Source organism: Ochotona princeps, chromosome 9, assembly GCF_030435755.1.
Source record: "Ochotona princeps isolate mOchPri1 chromosome 9, mOchPri1.hap1, whole genome shotgun sequence".
NCBI lineage: Eukaryota > Metazoa > Chordata > Mammalia > Lagomorpha > Ochotonidae > Ochotona > Ochotona princeps.
In genome coordinates this window covers 33,107,863-33,125,077 of record NC_080840.1, presented here as the reverse complement: position 1 = coordinate 33,125,077, position 17,215 = coordinate 33,107,863, and the positions used below count along the sequence as shown (strand labels likewise).

The 17,215-nt window shown below is 35.8% G+C and overlaps 1 protein-coding gene across 6 annotated transcripts in view; it reads left to right on the top strand.

The window, feature by feature from the left end:
• The window catches only part of VPS13B (vacuolar protein sorting 13 homolog B), a 657,044-nt gene that overhangs the window by 337,136 nt on the left and 302,693 nt on the right, over positions 1-17,215 (top strand). For 3 of the 6 annotated variants that reach the window (XM_058668587.1, XM_058668588.1, XM_058668586.1), the window contains exons 28-30: positions 272-413; positions 4,859-5,267; positions 12,042-12,153. In XM_058668587.1, coding sequence (XP_058524570.1) covers positions 272-413; positions 4,859-5,267; positions 12,042-12,153 — 663 coding nt within the window. Of the gene's footprint in view, positions 1-271; positions 414-4,858; positions 5,268-12,041; positions 12,154-17,215 lie in introns of those variants that run through there. The other 3 variants (XR_009246065.1, XM_058668589.1, XM_058668591.1) reach the window with 3 other exon arrangements.

Sequence of the window (17,215 nt, the reverse complement as noted above, 5' to 3'; positions counted from 1 at the left end):
TTTGCAAGTTTCTTTTACACTGCAAGATTATGCTGGATTGTCCTTTACCAAAAGCAATAAGTAATTTTATACTAAAAGCAATTACTTTTTGTTTACTTCCATTAGCAATGCTTTCGCAGAAGGTGGTTTAGGCAGAGGCCATAGATAGCACTGGCTCAAACCTACATCTATGCAAATTTGAGCAGAATTAAAACTCTCCAGATTTTTTGTGCTTATGGCTTTTATTGCTTTTTGTCTTTTTACCTGCTTTGCTCCTGTCCATCACCTCAAGCCTGGGGGAAGAGTGTTGGTCTTTGGGGCAATGTGAAGGTGTCTTCCTTTCCTGTACCGACAAGCTGAACAGACGCACCTTGTTGGTTCGACCCGTCAGCAAGCAGGACCCTTTCAGTAATTGCTCTGGCTTCTTTCCTTCTGTAAGAAATCATTTTTAAATTATGCTACAAAATTGCAGAACTCCCATTAGTAGGACCCAGAGAAGGAATTGAACTATCTTTAGAGTCAACTCTCATTTCTAATTTTCCTCTGCATCATTCACTTCATAAATTATCTTGAATGTAATTTTAAATCACGGACTGGCTTCCTTCTCTGAACTGTTTCTGGGAAACTTGCACATGCTGTTGTCACTTTGGGTTTGTGAATGCAAATAAATTTTGCAATCAGATGAGAAAAATAAAAGTAAGATAATGAATTTGATGACTTTTTAAAAATAGTGTGTATTGGATAATCCAGAGTTGCCCATTACTGCTTTTGTCATTACTTTTATGATTCTTACTGAGATTGCTTTTTTCCCTCCTTTTGTGACATTGTCTTCTAACAGTTAATTCAAAGCACTTTATTTCTTGCCTTGTAAAATCTAGACAAGTCTGTACCTCTGTGATTGGATAGAAGATGAACACGCAACTATTTAGTAGTGACTTTACAGAAGTCTAAAAATCTGCATTTTTAATGCTAAAATATATCTCAATATTTTCTTAAGCTAGCTCACTAGTTTAAATAATTGTCTTAGAATCAGCAAAAATATACTTCTAAATATTAAGAGCATAATATCAGCTCTTTATTAAAATATTAAATATTAATATCAATATTAATATTAACATCTTCATTTAAATACTAAATATTAAATATGAAGAGCAACTGCTCTTCATTTAAATGTTAATTAGATAATTTGTGAACTATTTCCCTAGTTATAACTCAAAACAGATTTAAGAACTATTTCTTTATAAAAATACTTGAAATTATTTATTCACATATTAAATTATCAATCATTTTTAAAAAGATTTATTTATTTTGGACAGAGATACAGAGAAGAGGAGAGACAGAGAGAAAATCATCAACCCATTAATTCACTCCCCAGGTAGCCGCAACGACCAATGCTGAGCAGATCCAAAGCCAGCAGGGGTGCAGGGTCCCATGGCAAAGGACCATCCTCGACTGCATTCCCAGACCACAGGCAGGGATGTGGAAGAGAACTGGGAGATAAACCAGCGCCCATATGGGATCCCAGCACGTTCAAGGCAAGGGCTTTAGACACTAGGCTACTACTGCACTGGTCCCCAATTTGTAATCAGTTTTTTTGTAGCATATGATTCTGATTTGATTTTAGCTTTTTCTAGCATACTCTCTTTAGTACTGGGGAAAAATGACTCTAAAATATGTTTGTAAATTCTGTTTAGACCTTTTTCTGTCCTTTGTCCATTAGTGTCCAAGATTCAAAGAGTTATTTATTTTTATTGGTGTGGCATATTTACAGAGAGAAGGAGAGACAAAGATTTTCCATTTGCTGGTTCACCATGACCAGAGCTAAGCTGATATGAAGCCAGTAGCTTCTGAGTCTACCATGTGGTTGCAAGGATTTAAGCTTACTGGCCATCCTCCACTGTTTTCCCAAGCCATAAGCATGCATCTCGATCAGAAGTGGAACAGTTGGGCACAAATCTGATAATTTTAATATGTAGCCCTTAACAACCAAAATGTAATATAATGTACTTAAGATTTTACTTTTTATCTGATATTTTAAAGTTAAGTAACTTGTGTTGAAATTTATTAAACATTTAGTTACTTGAAAGCTAGAGTTGCACAGAGAGAGAGAGGAAGAGACATGAGATGAAGGCATCTTACATCAATTGTTCGTTCCCCAAAAGGCTGCTCAGTCTGGAGTTGGGCTGGTCCAAACCCTGAGGCCTCTCAGTCTCCCTTGTGGGTCCAGGGGCCCAAGCACTCAGGCCATCCTCCACTGCCTTCCCCGGGCCATCAGCACGAGCTGGATCAGAAGTAGAGCAGGCAGGATTTGAACCAGTGCCCATTTGAAATGCTGGTACCATAAACTGGCTCTTAAAATTTCTTTTTTTTGTCAATGTTTTCTAACTTTTCATTTTAAATAAAGTATTGATTGTTTCTATATTAAAGATGTATATAAATATTATCTCAACATCAATTTTGATGTTTTTCCTTATTTAAAGAAGCTATTTTTGTAACAATCTGAAAAATAAAAATTCTACCTTTTTTGTAATATGCTTTTCAAGTGTATGTACATTCAATGTTTTAAAATGTTTTTCAAAATATTCATACAGTTAAATACTTTTCATGTTATATCCAGAATTCAGATATTACTAATAAAGAAATAGTATTAATTTGCCTATATATATCAATGATCCCTGCCACCTTGCTTCCCCAAGTTCACTTTGAACTCGTAGGACAGACAACATTGTTCTGACCTCTTGCGTGGAGTTACTCTGCAGCCATTCATCTCCATTCATTCTTGCCTACTGTCGAGCAGCAGGGTAATGACCCTGGAGTACTGGTAGCTTTCCTTTGTTCCAGTTGGCATGGAATGAAGAAGGTAAAAAGAAAAGCAATCAGAGAATGAGAAAGTTAAGAATAATGAGAAGTATGATGCTGTTTAATACTTACCCTTAAAGTCCTTCATTAAAAAAAAAAATCAGTTCAGAAAAAAAATGAAACTTTTTCTTATCCTTGCTGAAAAGTTTTAAAAGCAAAATTAATAGTGATGGATGAATTGCATACTTTTTTTCGCTCCTGCTGTGTCAGTGGATTATAAGTAACCGTGTGAGTAGGAGTTATGGGATCACATAGGCTCAAACACACATCGCTACTCTGCAGCTTCTCACTTTTTTCCTATTAATGTAAATAATTTTCATCTTTCCTTATCCCCTCATTCTTCTCTTGATTTTCCTCTCTGTATTCTGTGATAACTGGGAAGTTTTTTCAGGTATTGGGAATGAGGCCTATGTCAGTTGTGCTCTTATTTGATGTTTAGTAATTTGCAAGATAGGATTTTAAGTACCTTAAGTATCAGAGAAGGTCTTTCAAGAGGTATCCATGTGTATTGAGGAATATAAAAGTGTATGTCTTACTGTTTTTAAAAAATATATTGGTTTATTATAAATTGTTTATAGTATGCAATTTGAATAGAGGGTTAATTGAGCTAGGTTTAGCACAAATATTGTTTTATTAAGGATATATAGTTTAGTTTCAGTTTGAGTATGTGTGTGTATATATATGTATATATATGTATATGTGTATATACATATGTGTATACACACCCATCTGGTAATACATTCAAAGAGTTGATAGGCTATTTTAAAAGATTTATCTATTTTTATTGGAAAGGGAGATCCACAGAGAGGAGGAGAGACAGAGAGATCCTCTGTCCCCCCAGCCTACTTCCCAAGTGGTTGGATTGGCCGGAGCTGAGCTGATCTGAAGCCAGTAGCCAGGAGCCTCTTCCAGGTGTCCCATGTGGGTGCAGGGTCCCAAGGTTTTGGGCCATCCTCCACTGCTTTCCCAGGCTACAAGCAGGGAATTGGATCAGAAGTGAAGCAGCTGGACACGATCCGGTGCCCACATGGGACCATGGAACATGTAAGGCAAGGGAGAATGTAGCCACTAGGCCATTCTGCTGTGCCATGGAGGTTTTACAAAAACTGAGTAGTCTTAGAACTCTGAAACACAAATGTTTTATATTGTGTCATTATTTTTAGTGAAGTGAAATAGTTCATTAGTTCATGTATCAAAGTGAAATCAATAGGCTCTTATAGGCTCTGTCCTTACATGAATTGGCCAATTAGTAAAGAAAAATCAGTTTTCATAAAAATTAGCTCTTATAAAGCAGTCATCTGGCATATTCAGAACAATACCAAATACAAATATGTGTAATTTTTTAAAATTTAATCTAAATACCCATCTGTGATTCATGCTGTTATGGCATACTGGAAAAATCATCAAGAAATTACAAAAAGAGAAATGGAAAGGGAAAGGGAAAATTATTGATTTAGAGGTAGAGAGCTAGAGGGCGGGGGAGGGGATGTCTTTCGTTCTACTGGCTCACTCCTTAAATGGCCACAGTGGCTGGGACTGGAAGCCAGGTGCTGCTTCCATGTCTCCTAAGTAGATGGCAATGGCCCAAGCACTTTAGCAGTCTGCTGCTTTCCCAGGTGCATAGCAGGAAGCTGGATTGGAAGTGGGCCAGCCAAAACTTCAACCTGAAACCATATGGGGTTCTGGCACTGCCGGTGGTACCTTAATGTGCTAACCCAAGGGGGGAGGGCAAATTCTTAATGTTAATAATAATGCAAAAATCAGGGCGTAGACACAAAGGAATTAACTACCTCTCTTGAAGAGATTACTTATGTCTCAAAACTCGGGTGTTTACCTTCAATTCAGTCATTCTTGAAGTTTTAGATGCTTTTTGTAGCTGCATAATTTATCAGTCATGTGTTTTTACTAAGAGTTAAACAAAGAATAAAAATTCATCATGCTAAAATTATTTTGAGTTTTCTAATAGCACTCTTTTATATTTTGATGAAATGTATTTTGTGATTTCCTTTTTCTGGAACAGACAACTACGAAACTTCTAGATGGCTCTCATCAGCAGCATGGCTTTCTCTCCCTGACCTATACAAAAGCTGTAACAAAAAATGTCCGCCACAAGTTAACATCAAGAAATGAGAGAAGATGTTTTCATAAATTATCTGAAGGTTTAACAGATGGCTCCCCTCATTTTCTTCATGAAATTCTTCTTTCTGCACAAGCCTTTGATGTTGTCCTTTGTTTTCCTTTACTAAATGCCATCGCTAGTATATTTCACACAAAACTACCAAGGACCCAAAAAGAGAAAAGGAAATCTCCTGGTCTTCCCATGAGGACTCATACACTAACTTCTCGCAATTTACCTTTGATTTATATCAACACAAGCGTAATAAGAGTTTTTGTTCCAAAAACAGAAGAAATACATCCATCTGTTGAAGGTATTGTCTTCTTATTTTTCTGTTCTGATTTTAAAATATTTTCTTCTGGGGTGTTTAATTTTCTGGTTTTTGTTGTTGTTTGTTTATCCATTCCTTGAAACACTAACAACTACTGTGCATGCAGTTTGGTAAATTTTAGAACAAACATATTTTATAATGAATTCTTTAGGAGAGATGTCAGAAATCTGGGTAAGTATATCATAGTAAAGTAAGAAATTTTTTCAGAAGTCTATATTGCCTGATATTTGTTTCATTAAATTTGTATGTTATCATTTATATGTATAATTTTGTTTAAAAGCAAAACACTACGCATTGATAAAAAATCCACTTGATTATTGAGAATTGGCCAAACAAATAATACATCAAGTCCATGTGGCTTTTTCCAGGCTTTTCAGTGCATTCTGCCATTGTTTTATCTGGAGCTGCATGTGTGGATAATCCTGCCACCTCCATCAACAACATTCTATCTTCCCCTGAGCTCTGAAAGGATGGAGATCTGTAATGGTCTTCAAAGATCTTACAGCTCAGTGGTTAGTGAATGAACTTGGAAATTACACAGGCCTGAGGTCCAGTCTCAATTTTTTAAACTGAGAAATCTTAAGATCCTCAAGTGTAAAAAACCATAGTAATAATAGTTGTAAATTTGATAACTAGTCTGTATTAATACTTTTGTTTTGAAATGGTGACAGTGTGAGAATGTGTGTAATTGCCACTCCCATCTCAAAGCAAGCTATCATGAGAAAGTTGTGTCATTTCTTTCAAAGTAGAGTTTCCACATTTTATACCACTTTCAGCTCTTTGATCAAAACATAGTTGTACCCAGTTACAAAAGAAGGTGGGATATAAGCTCTTATCTGCATAGTGGTATGCTGCCTTAGTTGATTGCTGAGTGCAGTAACATAATATCTTAGACTGGGCCATTTATCAAAATATATAAATATATAAACTCTCTTATCAGAGTTCTGGAGGCTTCTCAGTCTGAGGTAGGGTCACTAGCGGATGTGTTGTCTGGTGAGGCCTACTCTGTATCTAAGGTGCTGCTTTCTTGTTGTGTCCTCAGCTGACTGGCTGACTGAAGGCAGAAGGGCAAAAAGAAACTTGTTCCTCACACTGATACAGAACACTGCCATCCATGTCCATGTGCCTGGGTCTCTAGTGGGCAAATTACTTCTTCAGAGTCTCCATTTCTCTAGTACCATCACTTGGGGTTCAAATTAGAGTAAACCATATAATATGACCAGATAATAATTAGGGCCCAATGGGTTTGAGAAAAGAGGATGGATACCTGAGGTATAGGTTATAATCTATGGAAGACTTGATGGTCCTGATGTTAAATAGCAGGGAAAACCACCTTGTCTCCATTCTGTTTATGTCTGTTTGTCTATCTGCTATAAATCAGACGGTCTTAGGGAAAGTATGCTGTTTAATGGTATTATTACAAATTTTTTTCATTCATATAATTAAAAAAATTTCACCCTTTAGTAAAAACAATATAGTTAGCTTCTTTGTAGCTTTATAATCAGCTGGCTCTAATGGTGAGTTTATTATATTACACTGCAGATTGTTAATAGAAACTATTTCCTACTTTTAATGTTTAATTTTAATAAGGACTATCTTGAAATCAGTTAATTTGGATTGTACAGTTATTATCCGCTGAGTATGTAATATTTTAATAGTACCACACAGTAAATTTCATCTATAGATACACATTAACAAGAAGCAGTATTGAGTCTTTACCTAGTATTTGTTAACTGATTTAAGAGAAAATTCAGGGGCCAGTGTTGCAGCTTTGTGTGTTAACCTGCTGTCTGCAGTGCACAGCAATCCCAGCTGCTCCACCTTTGATGCAGCTCCCAGCTAATGGCCTGGGAAAGCAGCAACAGATGGTCCAAGTGCATGGGCTCCTGACAGCCACTTGGGAAACATGGATGGAGTTCTTGACTCCTGGTTTCCACCTAAATGGAAAGTCTGTTCCCAGCTGTCTTTAACTCTGCCTTTCAAACAAAAGAAATAAATCATTTAAAAAGGTAAGAAACTGTATTCTCATTGCCGAGGCAATGACCGTTATGTTTTTTGTTATTATCTTTTATTATGTGAAAATTTAATAAATCCTGGGAAATATAACATTACTAAAGTTGCATAGATTTGGGGAAAAAACTTAATTTCTATACAGAGAGCATGCATTTTCTTGTAACCTTAGAGGAAGAGACATAAGCTAAAAATTGTTGAAATTATTAAACTATATTTTTATTTTGTAACTGATAAGGAAGCACCATAGAAGCAGAGGTAATTTGTCTTCATAAAAGAAATGTACCAGTATTTTGCAAAGAATCTAGAACACTCCATTATATTTTCAAAAATACCATCATATTGTGATATATCTTTTAATCAAAATCAGCAGTTTTAGATTGGTATATGTAAGAAATCTTCCCTGTTTTATTAAAATTATAAATATGAGTTTTTGTGATAATTGAACATGCTTTTCTTTAAAAAAATGATTTACGTATTTATTTGCAAAGAAGACAGAAAAAGAGAAAGAGGTTTTCCATTCACTGGTTCATTCTCCAAATAGCTGAAACAGCCAGTTCTGTATCCAGTCAAAGCCGGGAGCCTGAGGCTTCTTTCAAGTCTGCCACATGAGTGTAGCATCCCAAGCACCTAGGGCATTCTCTGCTGCTTTGCCAGGCACATTGTAGGGAGGTGAATTGGAAGTGGAGCAGGCGAAACTGAAACCAACACCCATAAGGGCTATTGGCACCACTGATGGTGGCTTTCCCGCTGTGCCACAGTAGTAGTGTATTGGTATTTTTTTTCTATAAATATCTATTTGGTTGTATAAGGCATTTATTTTCCTACCTTGAATGAGTTCTCCTACTTTATTAGACATGTTAGTGAGGTTTTGTGATTTTTCTTAAAATTTCTTAACTATATATTTTATGTTTTCAACCCCTCCCAATTCTCTATTTTCAGTTGGATGCCAAGTAATTAATTGAGAAATACAGGAGTACTCTATAAGGAAAACTAAGGAATAGGCAGTACGGATGGAAAAGGATGTAAATCAACATATTTATCCCAATATGTATCCCAAGTGTAGATCTTTTTTCAGATGTGTATTTTATATGGAAGATTTAATGTTTCTGTTTAACACATGGAAAAGGAAGTCATGATTGGTGCAGTAATTCCATTAGAAATAAGTACCATTATGTGAATTGGTTTAGGAAGATACAACATAATATTCAACATTCCATTAGTACACATAGTATTTTCATATTTGTTAAGCCTTTTTGCTGTCTGAAACTGCTAATATCCAACAACTAATTAAAACATTTTATTGATGGCTTTATGTAGGGCTACAGCAGTAGTTAAAGACTATAAAAGCATATCACATGACATAGTAGCAATTTCAGATACTTTTGAGACTTTAAATATTTTACTCCACTAAGTTTATTTTGAGAATCTGATGAAAGTTGAAGTCTCCAAACATATTTCTTTCATACGGGGCTGAAGAAGACTTCAGTTGTAAGCAACATAGTTTTACATCATCCAAAAATTGTGTGAAAATTTAAACTTTATTGAAGCTTTTGATTCATGATATAAACTTATGATCTCAGAGTTATTTATAGCCTTTTCATTTGGCCTACACATGTGCACATCCATGCTTCTGTGTCTGTGCGCATACGCACATGGAGACATATACATGCTGTTGCCCCATAAAAGATAAATCTTTTGGACTTTTATGTTAATGCAAAATTTCCAATAATTTAATCCTGCCTAAAATTCAGTTAATAATAAATATATTTAGCATTCTAACCTTTCCTTCAGAAAAGTGATGTTGTACATCTGCATTTAATTATTTGTATGCTGTGTGATTATAAGATTCCCAGATATATAGGTGGTTGACTTTGAGCTTAAGGTTTTCATGAGTATATCAGCATAGAGGACTGTTGTTTTGATCTCATGAGTTTTCTAGAGAATCAGTCCTTAAAAATATAACTAAAGCAATGAAGGAAGGAATTTATTTTCCTGTTAAAAATGCTTCAAGAAGGAACATTTCCTCATATGATCCAACTATTAAATGAAGTTGAAATGAACCCAAAAGGGGATTCTTGCTTTTTTTCCAGCTATGTAGTAACTGAAAAAATGACTCAAGGTACTGTCTTATATAAATACATATTTTAATTTTCCTTAAATCTCAAATATTTTGATAAGATAAATTCTTTAATAAATTGTTTTAGCTTATGAATGATCTGCATTAAGTGCTTTTTAAAATCATAACTTCATTCTCGGTATATTCTACTGAGAATACTTTTGGCTCCTAACAAACAGAATTCTGTTCTTGGATCTGGCTTTGTGTGTAGCACTAAGTACGTCATTTTTCTTCCATATGTGCCTCATTTACTGCAGTGTTTCTATTCCATTTCAGACGGTCATATGGTGAGTAGTATCTGCAGCCTGAAAGAACAGTTAGCAAGTCCACTAATTGCACTTTGGTGGTATGATCCATTCTCCAGGCTCACTATTTATTGAGTTAATTGATGCCTGCTGCTTAATCAGAAGTTTTCCCCACATGGAACTATTTGATAAGCTTGGCATAAAATGCAAGATCTGTGAAGTGTAAACAGTGTTCACAATATGAGGTCCTATAATCAAGGCAGGTCTTTTGACGTTGGACAACAGCGCAGCTGCAAGAGTGTTTTTCTATTTGATCTTTCCTATTGTGGACATTTAGAAGTACTGTCTTCACTCTGGTGGCCACATGCTAATCCTTCCTGGGGTGGCTTCTCTCTTTCCCCTCTCTCTGAGCTTGCCCTCCTCCGGCCTCACTGCCATTTTGCCTTTCCCCACTCCCTTTAGAATCCTCTTGTTTTGATTCCTTCTTTCTTTCACTGAATAGCTTTCTACTTACTTTTTGTGATTTTGTTCATTCTGACTTTCTTTTTTAGGCTAATCTAAGTCAGATCATACCAAGTGTACAGCTAAAGCAGCTGGAAATAATCTTGCATTTGCATTCTTTGGGCACAAAAGTTTGGGAAATATAGGCTGTGTGTCTTTGTAGGCATATTCTGCGCAGGATATTCCTGAGATTCTGCAGCCAGTCCTTTTCTATTCTGTTTGTGGCAGATGTTAATTGCTGAAGAGGAATCATGAGTTTTAGTATATGAATATGCTTACCTTAAAATCTGGAATATTGCATAGTGTTAAAAATTTTTAAACAATTTTAAGCAATATTTAAACAGCTACTGCAGTCGAATTATATGTTGGAAAATAATATGTAAGGTTAAATGAGTAGAACCATCAAGAATTACTTTCCATCTCAAAGAATGCTTAGAAACGACACTGAATTTGCCCGTGAATTATTGACATGGATTTTTTCTTACTTTTCTGAGCCTTCTTAATTTTAGACTACATCAGGATGTAGAACTTTCAAACAGGTGAAGATGCTACTTGTGCTGAGAATAACAAATTAAAATGTTTTCTCATGCTAAACACTTTCCAGCATTGCAGCCATCATGTTTGCACTTTCTGACATGTTTGAATTTTAATGTACTATGTGTTTGCGATTCTTTGTGTTGTTTAATTATTATTAATCATAAATTTAAGTAGCTTTGAGAATTTGTTATTCCCTTTATGATATCCTGCAATATGTTTGTAGACAAGAAAGGAGCATTGAAAAACCATCACTAGGTGGCCTGGCTTGATAGCTCACTTGGGTAATCCTCAACCTATAAGCACCAGGATCTCATATTGCCGCTGGTTCACATCCTGGCTGCTCCACTTCCAATACAGCTTTCTGCTTGTGGCCAGGGAAGCAGTGTAGGATGACCCAAGTCTGCACTGGTGTAAGGACTCTGCACTGGTGTAAGAGGCCCCAGGGAAGCTCCTGGCTTTGGATTGGCTCAGCTCTGGCTGTTGGGACCATTTGGGGAGTGAACCAGCAAATGAAAGATCTTTGTCTCACCTTCTCTCTATAAATCTGTCTTTCCAATAAAAGTGAACAAACTGTAAAAAAAAAAAAAAGGGGGGGGGCGGGTGTGAAAAAAAAAAAATCACCTGAAAGATGTAGTAGTTTAATATTCCTGGAATCATGAGTAGACTTTGTGGCACAGTGTTTAACATGCCACTTGTGATGCCTACTACCCATATCAGATTGCCAGGGGCTCTAGTCCTCTGTCTGCTTGTGATCCAGCTTCCTACTAATGCACACTCTGGAGGACAGCACTACTCACAAGTACTACTCACAAGTACTACAAGTATTCACAAGTACTCACAAGTACTTGAATACCCACTGTTGACCTGGGAGACCTGGGTGCAGTTTTAGGTTTCTGTCCTGGGCCTGACACATTTTTCGCTGTTAGGGGCTTTATAGGAGTGAAATAGTGGGTGGGATACCTGTCACCCCTAGCCCCAATCCCTGCCCTATTTTTCAAATAATTGAAAAATTGTAAAAAAACATTTTGTGTATTTATGTAAACATATGGCTTGCATATTACTTGCATATACTTAATATAGTGTGTTTTAATGTTAGAGTGGAGTTGTTTATGTTTTCATTGCTATTTTGACTATGTGTAATAACAGAAAACCACCTGATGAGGTATTCAGGAAGGAGAGTTAAGAACAATCTCAAATACCCTGATTTTAACTGTTACTTTTTCTTTTTAGTATTCTTCATTTAGAGATCTCCGATCTTAATGTATCCCTATCAGATTTCTCCTTATGTGTGAAATTCATGAACAAATCTGCAGTGTGTGCATTGGTCTCTTTCTTTTTCCACAGTGAATCAGGAAGCTAAAGAAGACACTATGGTTTTGAAGATTGGCTCTGTTGCCATGGCTCCCCAGGCTGACAATCCCCTTGGCCGATCTGTTCTCAGGAAGGATATTTACCAGTAAGTTTATTTTCTCGTGTTCAATCTTGCTACAATTTCATCCTGCCAAAAAGTACAGTGATCAATAAAACTTGCTTAGTGTGGCCTGTAGAAATACTTTGCATTTGGGGGTCTTTTGATATTTAAAACCAGGTTTTTCTGATTTTCTTCAGTTGTGGGTTTTTAAATTCATTCAGACAAATCAAGTATTTCTGTGAAGTGTTGATGAATAACAGAATATAAGTACCAAGTCACCATAAAACTGAAGAAGCCTAGTTTGGAAAATTTTAGCAGACTTCAAATTTGACCAAATCTCTAATCACTTAAGAAAATGAGGTCCTCTCTGGAACTACCACATCCTACTGTAGTCATGTTGTATCAAAGCAAAGCATTTTCTTAATTTAAGAATAAGCCATTATTTGAAACATAGGGCTGGCTGTCATATGGATCAAAGCTGTAAAGAAAAGCAAACTTCTAAGGAGAAATTTCACAGTAAACACTTTCTGTGAAAATGCTGTGCTCTGGATTTTGTCACTGAGTGTTTGCAAACCACACAAAGCATATATAGACAACCAAACTGACGAACATATGTAATCAACATGATAAAAATAATTCATGATTTGGACTGAAGTTGGCACTGCTGCCAGACATAAAAGTACAGTTGCAAATAATACCAAGTGAGAAAAGTCACAGAAATACAGATGAACAAGTGTCTTATTCTTCCCGCTGGTCTGTTTTTCAGATGTTCTAGTCTCCCTCTTCTAAAAAATGAATTTCTGCTGCCAGAAAAATATTGGTAAATGTTACTGCCAGGAAAATATTGGTAATCTGCTTGCCACCTAGATGGGGACAGCTATTTTTAACATTTTATCGATCTAAGAATTACATTTTTCAAATGTCTCTGATGGATGAGTTCATCATTTTTCTCTTTGACATATGTGTATCACAGTCTGACCTTGTGGTTAATGTTTTTGGTAGTTTGTAATATTCATAACTCTAGTAAATGTGTAGCTTGTGTGAAAACCCATGATGTTAAAGCTGAAGGAGGCCTCAGGAATTACCTAATCCAACTAACTTTGTATTTACCTGATTGGGATAGTAAGACTCTAAATATACAGTTGTCAAATAATGATTAAGTGATAATTACAGTTCTTATCTATTGGCTTTCTTAGAATCTAGAGGGATGGGTTTTATTAGAAAATAAATTCTGGGTGAAATACTTTAATTTTCCATTATTTGGAAAATCTTTGAGGCCAACTTATCTTTTCCGCTACAAATATAAGTGACCCTCATATAGGGTCCCAGTTTTTCCTTTTGGTGGATGAATTCTATCCTATGTTTGAAGATTTATCAATAAAATCATTGAGATAGTTCCTTCCCACTCTCTGGTGTTTGCATCAATCGTATCCTTATTTGCTTGGAAGACTATACTCTGTGAGGCATTCCCGTCTCTCTGCAGCAGCCTCTTTTCATTCTCATCTCCCTCCTAAGCAGACCCTTAACTGTTAGCTTAATTGCCTTACGATTGGTCTTTTATTCCTTTGGATTGTGTTCTTTTAGGTTGATATCATTGTAGCTCCCTGCTCAAAAGATCTTGAATTTCAAGCCTGTGTGATAGTTTTGGGGTGCTCATCTAACCCCAGGGTTGTGATATGTCTTTGAATATCAGACATAAAAACCTGGCTCCTGAATGACATGACACACTCAACCAAATACCTTTTCCTTGAAAACACATATTCCAGAGTCATTTCTAAATAAGTAAACTAACCAAAGGTATTCCCATAGGAATTTATCAAAAACTCTTTAAGGTCTCATTGAAATGCTTTATCATCAACATCACAGGAAGTATAGCATGAGGAGGAAACCACATTAGAATGAAATAATGAGAGTGGGAATGTTTCAGTTATAATAAAAATGTATGCACAAAGACTAGGGCCCTGCATCCTGGGACTACTTTTCTTATTCCTCTGATGATAATAACCGTAAAATCTCAGTGGACCAGATGCAAGTGAGCACTTACTATATTACTTCATTTATATGACATATCCAAAATATATACATGCATAGAGATAAGTGTTTCTGAAGTCTATACATACATAGATTAGTGTTTCTGAAGTCTGGCGGAATGGATTAGGAATGGCAAATGTTGATGAAAATGGAGTTCATATTGGAGTAATGAAATGTTTTGAAATTAGTAATAAAAATTACATAAACGTGTGAGTAAATGAAAATCATTTACATTGAAAGTGAATTTTATGTTATGATATTTATCTCACTGTAAAAATTGTACTGAAAAGAATGATTTTTTTAGCTAGGTCTGTAATTTGACTTTTTGACTACTACTGTTTAGTCATTGCTGATTTCTGAAACTTTTTGTTGGACAAGGGAGCTGAGGAGTTTAATGACTAGGCTGCCTGTTTATGTTCTACTTCTAATTCTCTTCTGAAAGGTAATTTCCCCCACTTTGTGGTCCACTTCACAATATTTCCCGCTGTGTGTTCCATAAAACACAAGTTTCATTTTGTGTAAGTAGTTGCTCACACAAGTTTGGCACATGTTTAGTAATCCAAAGTTGAAAAAACTGTTACTGCTTGGCTGCCTCGAGTTCTTGAAAAACTATGATGAGTCTTATGAATTCCTGAAAGGAAGTGAGAGACGGCCAACTTCTCAAAATTTAAAGAGGAATACCTTTGAAAGTATATTTCTTGAAAGTCTAAAATTATAAGCAACATACCTGGGTATGGTACTTCAGCCTTTTTATTTTTTGACTTTCATATCAATTGTCTTGTATTGATTGATTGTCACACTCTCCCAATGGGTTTCATTTGTGGCTATTAAGTGCCTTATCTTTAATACCTTTATAACTTCATTTTTTTGCAAGCTATCATATAAAATTATTATGCAATGCATTGCTCAAAATGAGAGAGTTACATTTTAACAAAGGAAGAAGCCCTGTAACAGAATTGTTGTAGTCTTATATATGAGTACAAGCAAAACACTTGGACCTCCACCCCCACTTGTGAAGATGCTGCTGCCCTGTTTCTGCTGTCTTTGCTTCCTTCCATTCATCTCTCCAGAAATGTCATTTCTCTGTCTCCTTATCTCATTCTCCTGTTCAAAACTAATTGTCTCGGGCTCGGCAGCGTGGCCTAGTGGCTGAGGTCCTTGCCTTGATCCCATATGGCCGCTGGTTCTAATCCCGGCAGCTCTACTTTCTCTCTATCTCTCCTCCTCTCAGTATATCTGACTTTGTAATAAAAATAAAATAAATCTTTAAAAAAAAAAAAAAAACTAATTGTCTCTTTCCTCTCTATCTGCTCTCCTTTTTAAACCCCTCTTTGTGCATTTTCTACCTTCTTATTTTCTCTCTACTTTCACTTTTAATTATTTGATTTCTTCCATGAAATATCAAATATAAAAAATAAGCTTACATTATTTCTTTAGATCTTCACTGCCTCATATCTCGTATAAAAGAGGTATTTTGTTTCTATAATAAATGTCCCTATTTTCTTTTCACAAGTGGCAAAAGCAAGGCATGTAGGTTCCTGTTTTTGCTTAAACCATATATTTTAGAATCTATTTTTTAGTGAATCCCTTTTTAAACTCATATTTCCAACATTTAGTTCCTCTCTGTTTATACATCAGTCATTTCACTCTCTCACTCCCTTCCCATATGTTTTCACTTTCTTTTAATCTGCTCTTTGTGTTTCTTCTTTCTGTCTTGGCTTTCTCACTTTCTCCACCTGCTAAATGGTATTTACAAAACAGCCCAGTTAACGTTGAAAGACTGGATATTTTTCCCCTTTAAACCAGGAGCAATACACAGATGCCTACTCTCAGTCTGTTGAGATAGCATTACACTAGAGGTTTGTCCAGGGCAGTTAGGTAAGAAAATAAAGTGAAAGCCAGCCATATTGTAAGAAGTAAAAATGTGTCTTTTTTTTACACATTATAAAATCTTAAGAAAAGTACAGAATTAGGATTAAAAAAATAGCATCAAAACTGCAATTAGAAAGTAATTCCACTTGTAATAGTATCAAACAGACAAAAATAGGACAACCAATGTGCATATTTGGTTAAGCTGCCCCTTGTGAGTCCCACATTCCGTATCAGAGTGGTGTGATTCCTGGGTACTTTGAATTTCCAACTTCCTGCTGTGTTTCTAGGAGGTAGTAGATGTTTGCCCGCATTATTGGGTTTCTGCCATGCAGGTGGAATTCAAGGATCCTGGCATCAGCCCAGTTCCAGCCTTGCTGTTGTAGGCAGTTGGAGAGACAACCAGAAGAAAGAAGATCCTTCTCTCTCTCTCCTTACTCTGTCACTCTGCTTTTCAAATAATTAAACTTTACCATGAAAAACCCACACATAAGTATATCCTAAAGTGCAAAACAAACATTTTGAAGACTGCCAAATATGTTTTGACAGAGATTTTGAAAATACTCCAATATGTGGAAACATACCACCTTTACAGACCAAAAGACTTAGATTGATAGATGGTAGTAATCCCTGAATTGGTCTACAGATTCAACATGATTTTCATCAAATTTTTTCTTTGCAGGAATTGGGAAACTAATCTTGAAATTCATAAGGAATGCAGGCATCAAAGTACCTGTAGTCACCAAAGCAGTCTTGCAAAACAAAATAAATTTGAGAACCCACACTTCTGATTTTGAAACTTAATGGAAAGCCACAGTAGTAAAGATGGAGTACACTGGCACTGGACAAGCATAAAGCCGGAATAGACTGTAGCTCAAACATAGGTCAGCACACTAACAGTTGGTTTTAAGAAATGTGAAGCTAATTCAGTGATTAAAAAATGTTTTAAGTAAATGGTAATTGGACTACCAGTCAGTCACATGAAGTTGAGCTGCTCCTTAATATCACACATACAAGTTAAGTCAATTCAAAATAGGTGAGAGACCTTAACATAAAACCTGTATAGATCTAATAGCATGATTCATTGTGACTTTGGATTAGTTAATGGTTTGGGTTTTTGGTTTTTTTTTTTAGGATACATGTATTTATTTGAAAGGCGAAATTGGAGAGAAAACAGTTACTCCATCTAAATGGCCATAATAGCTGG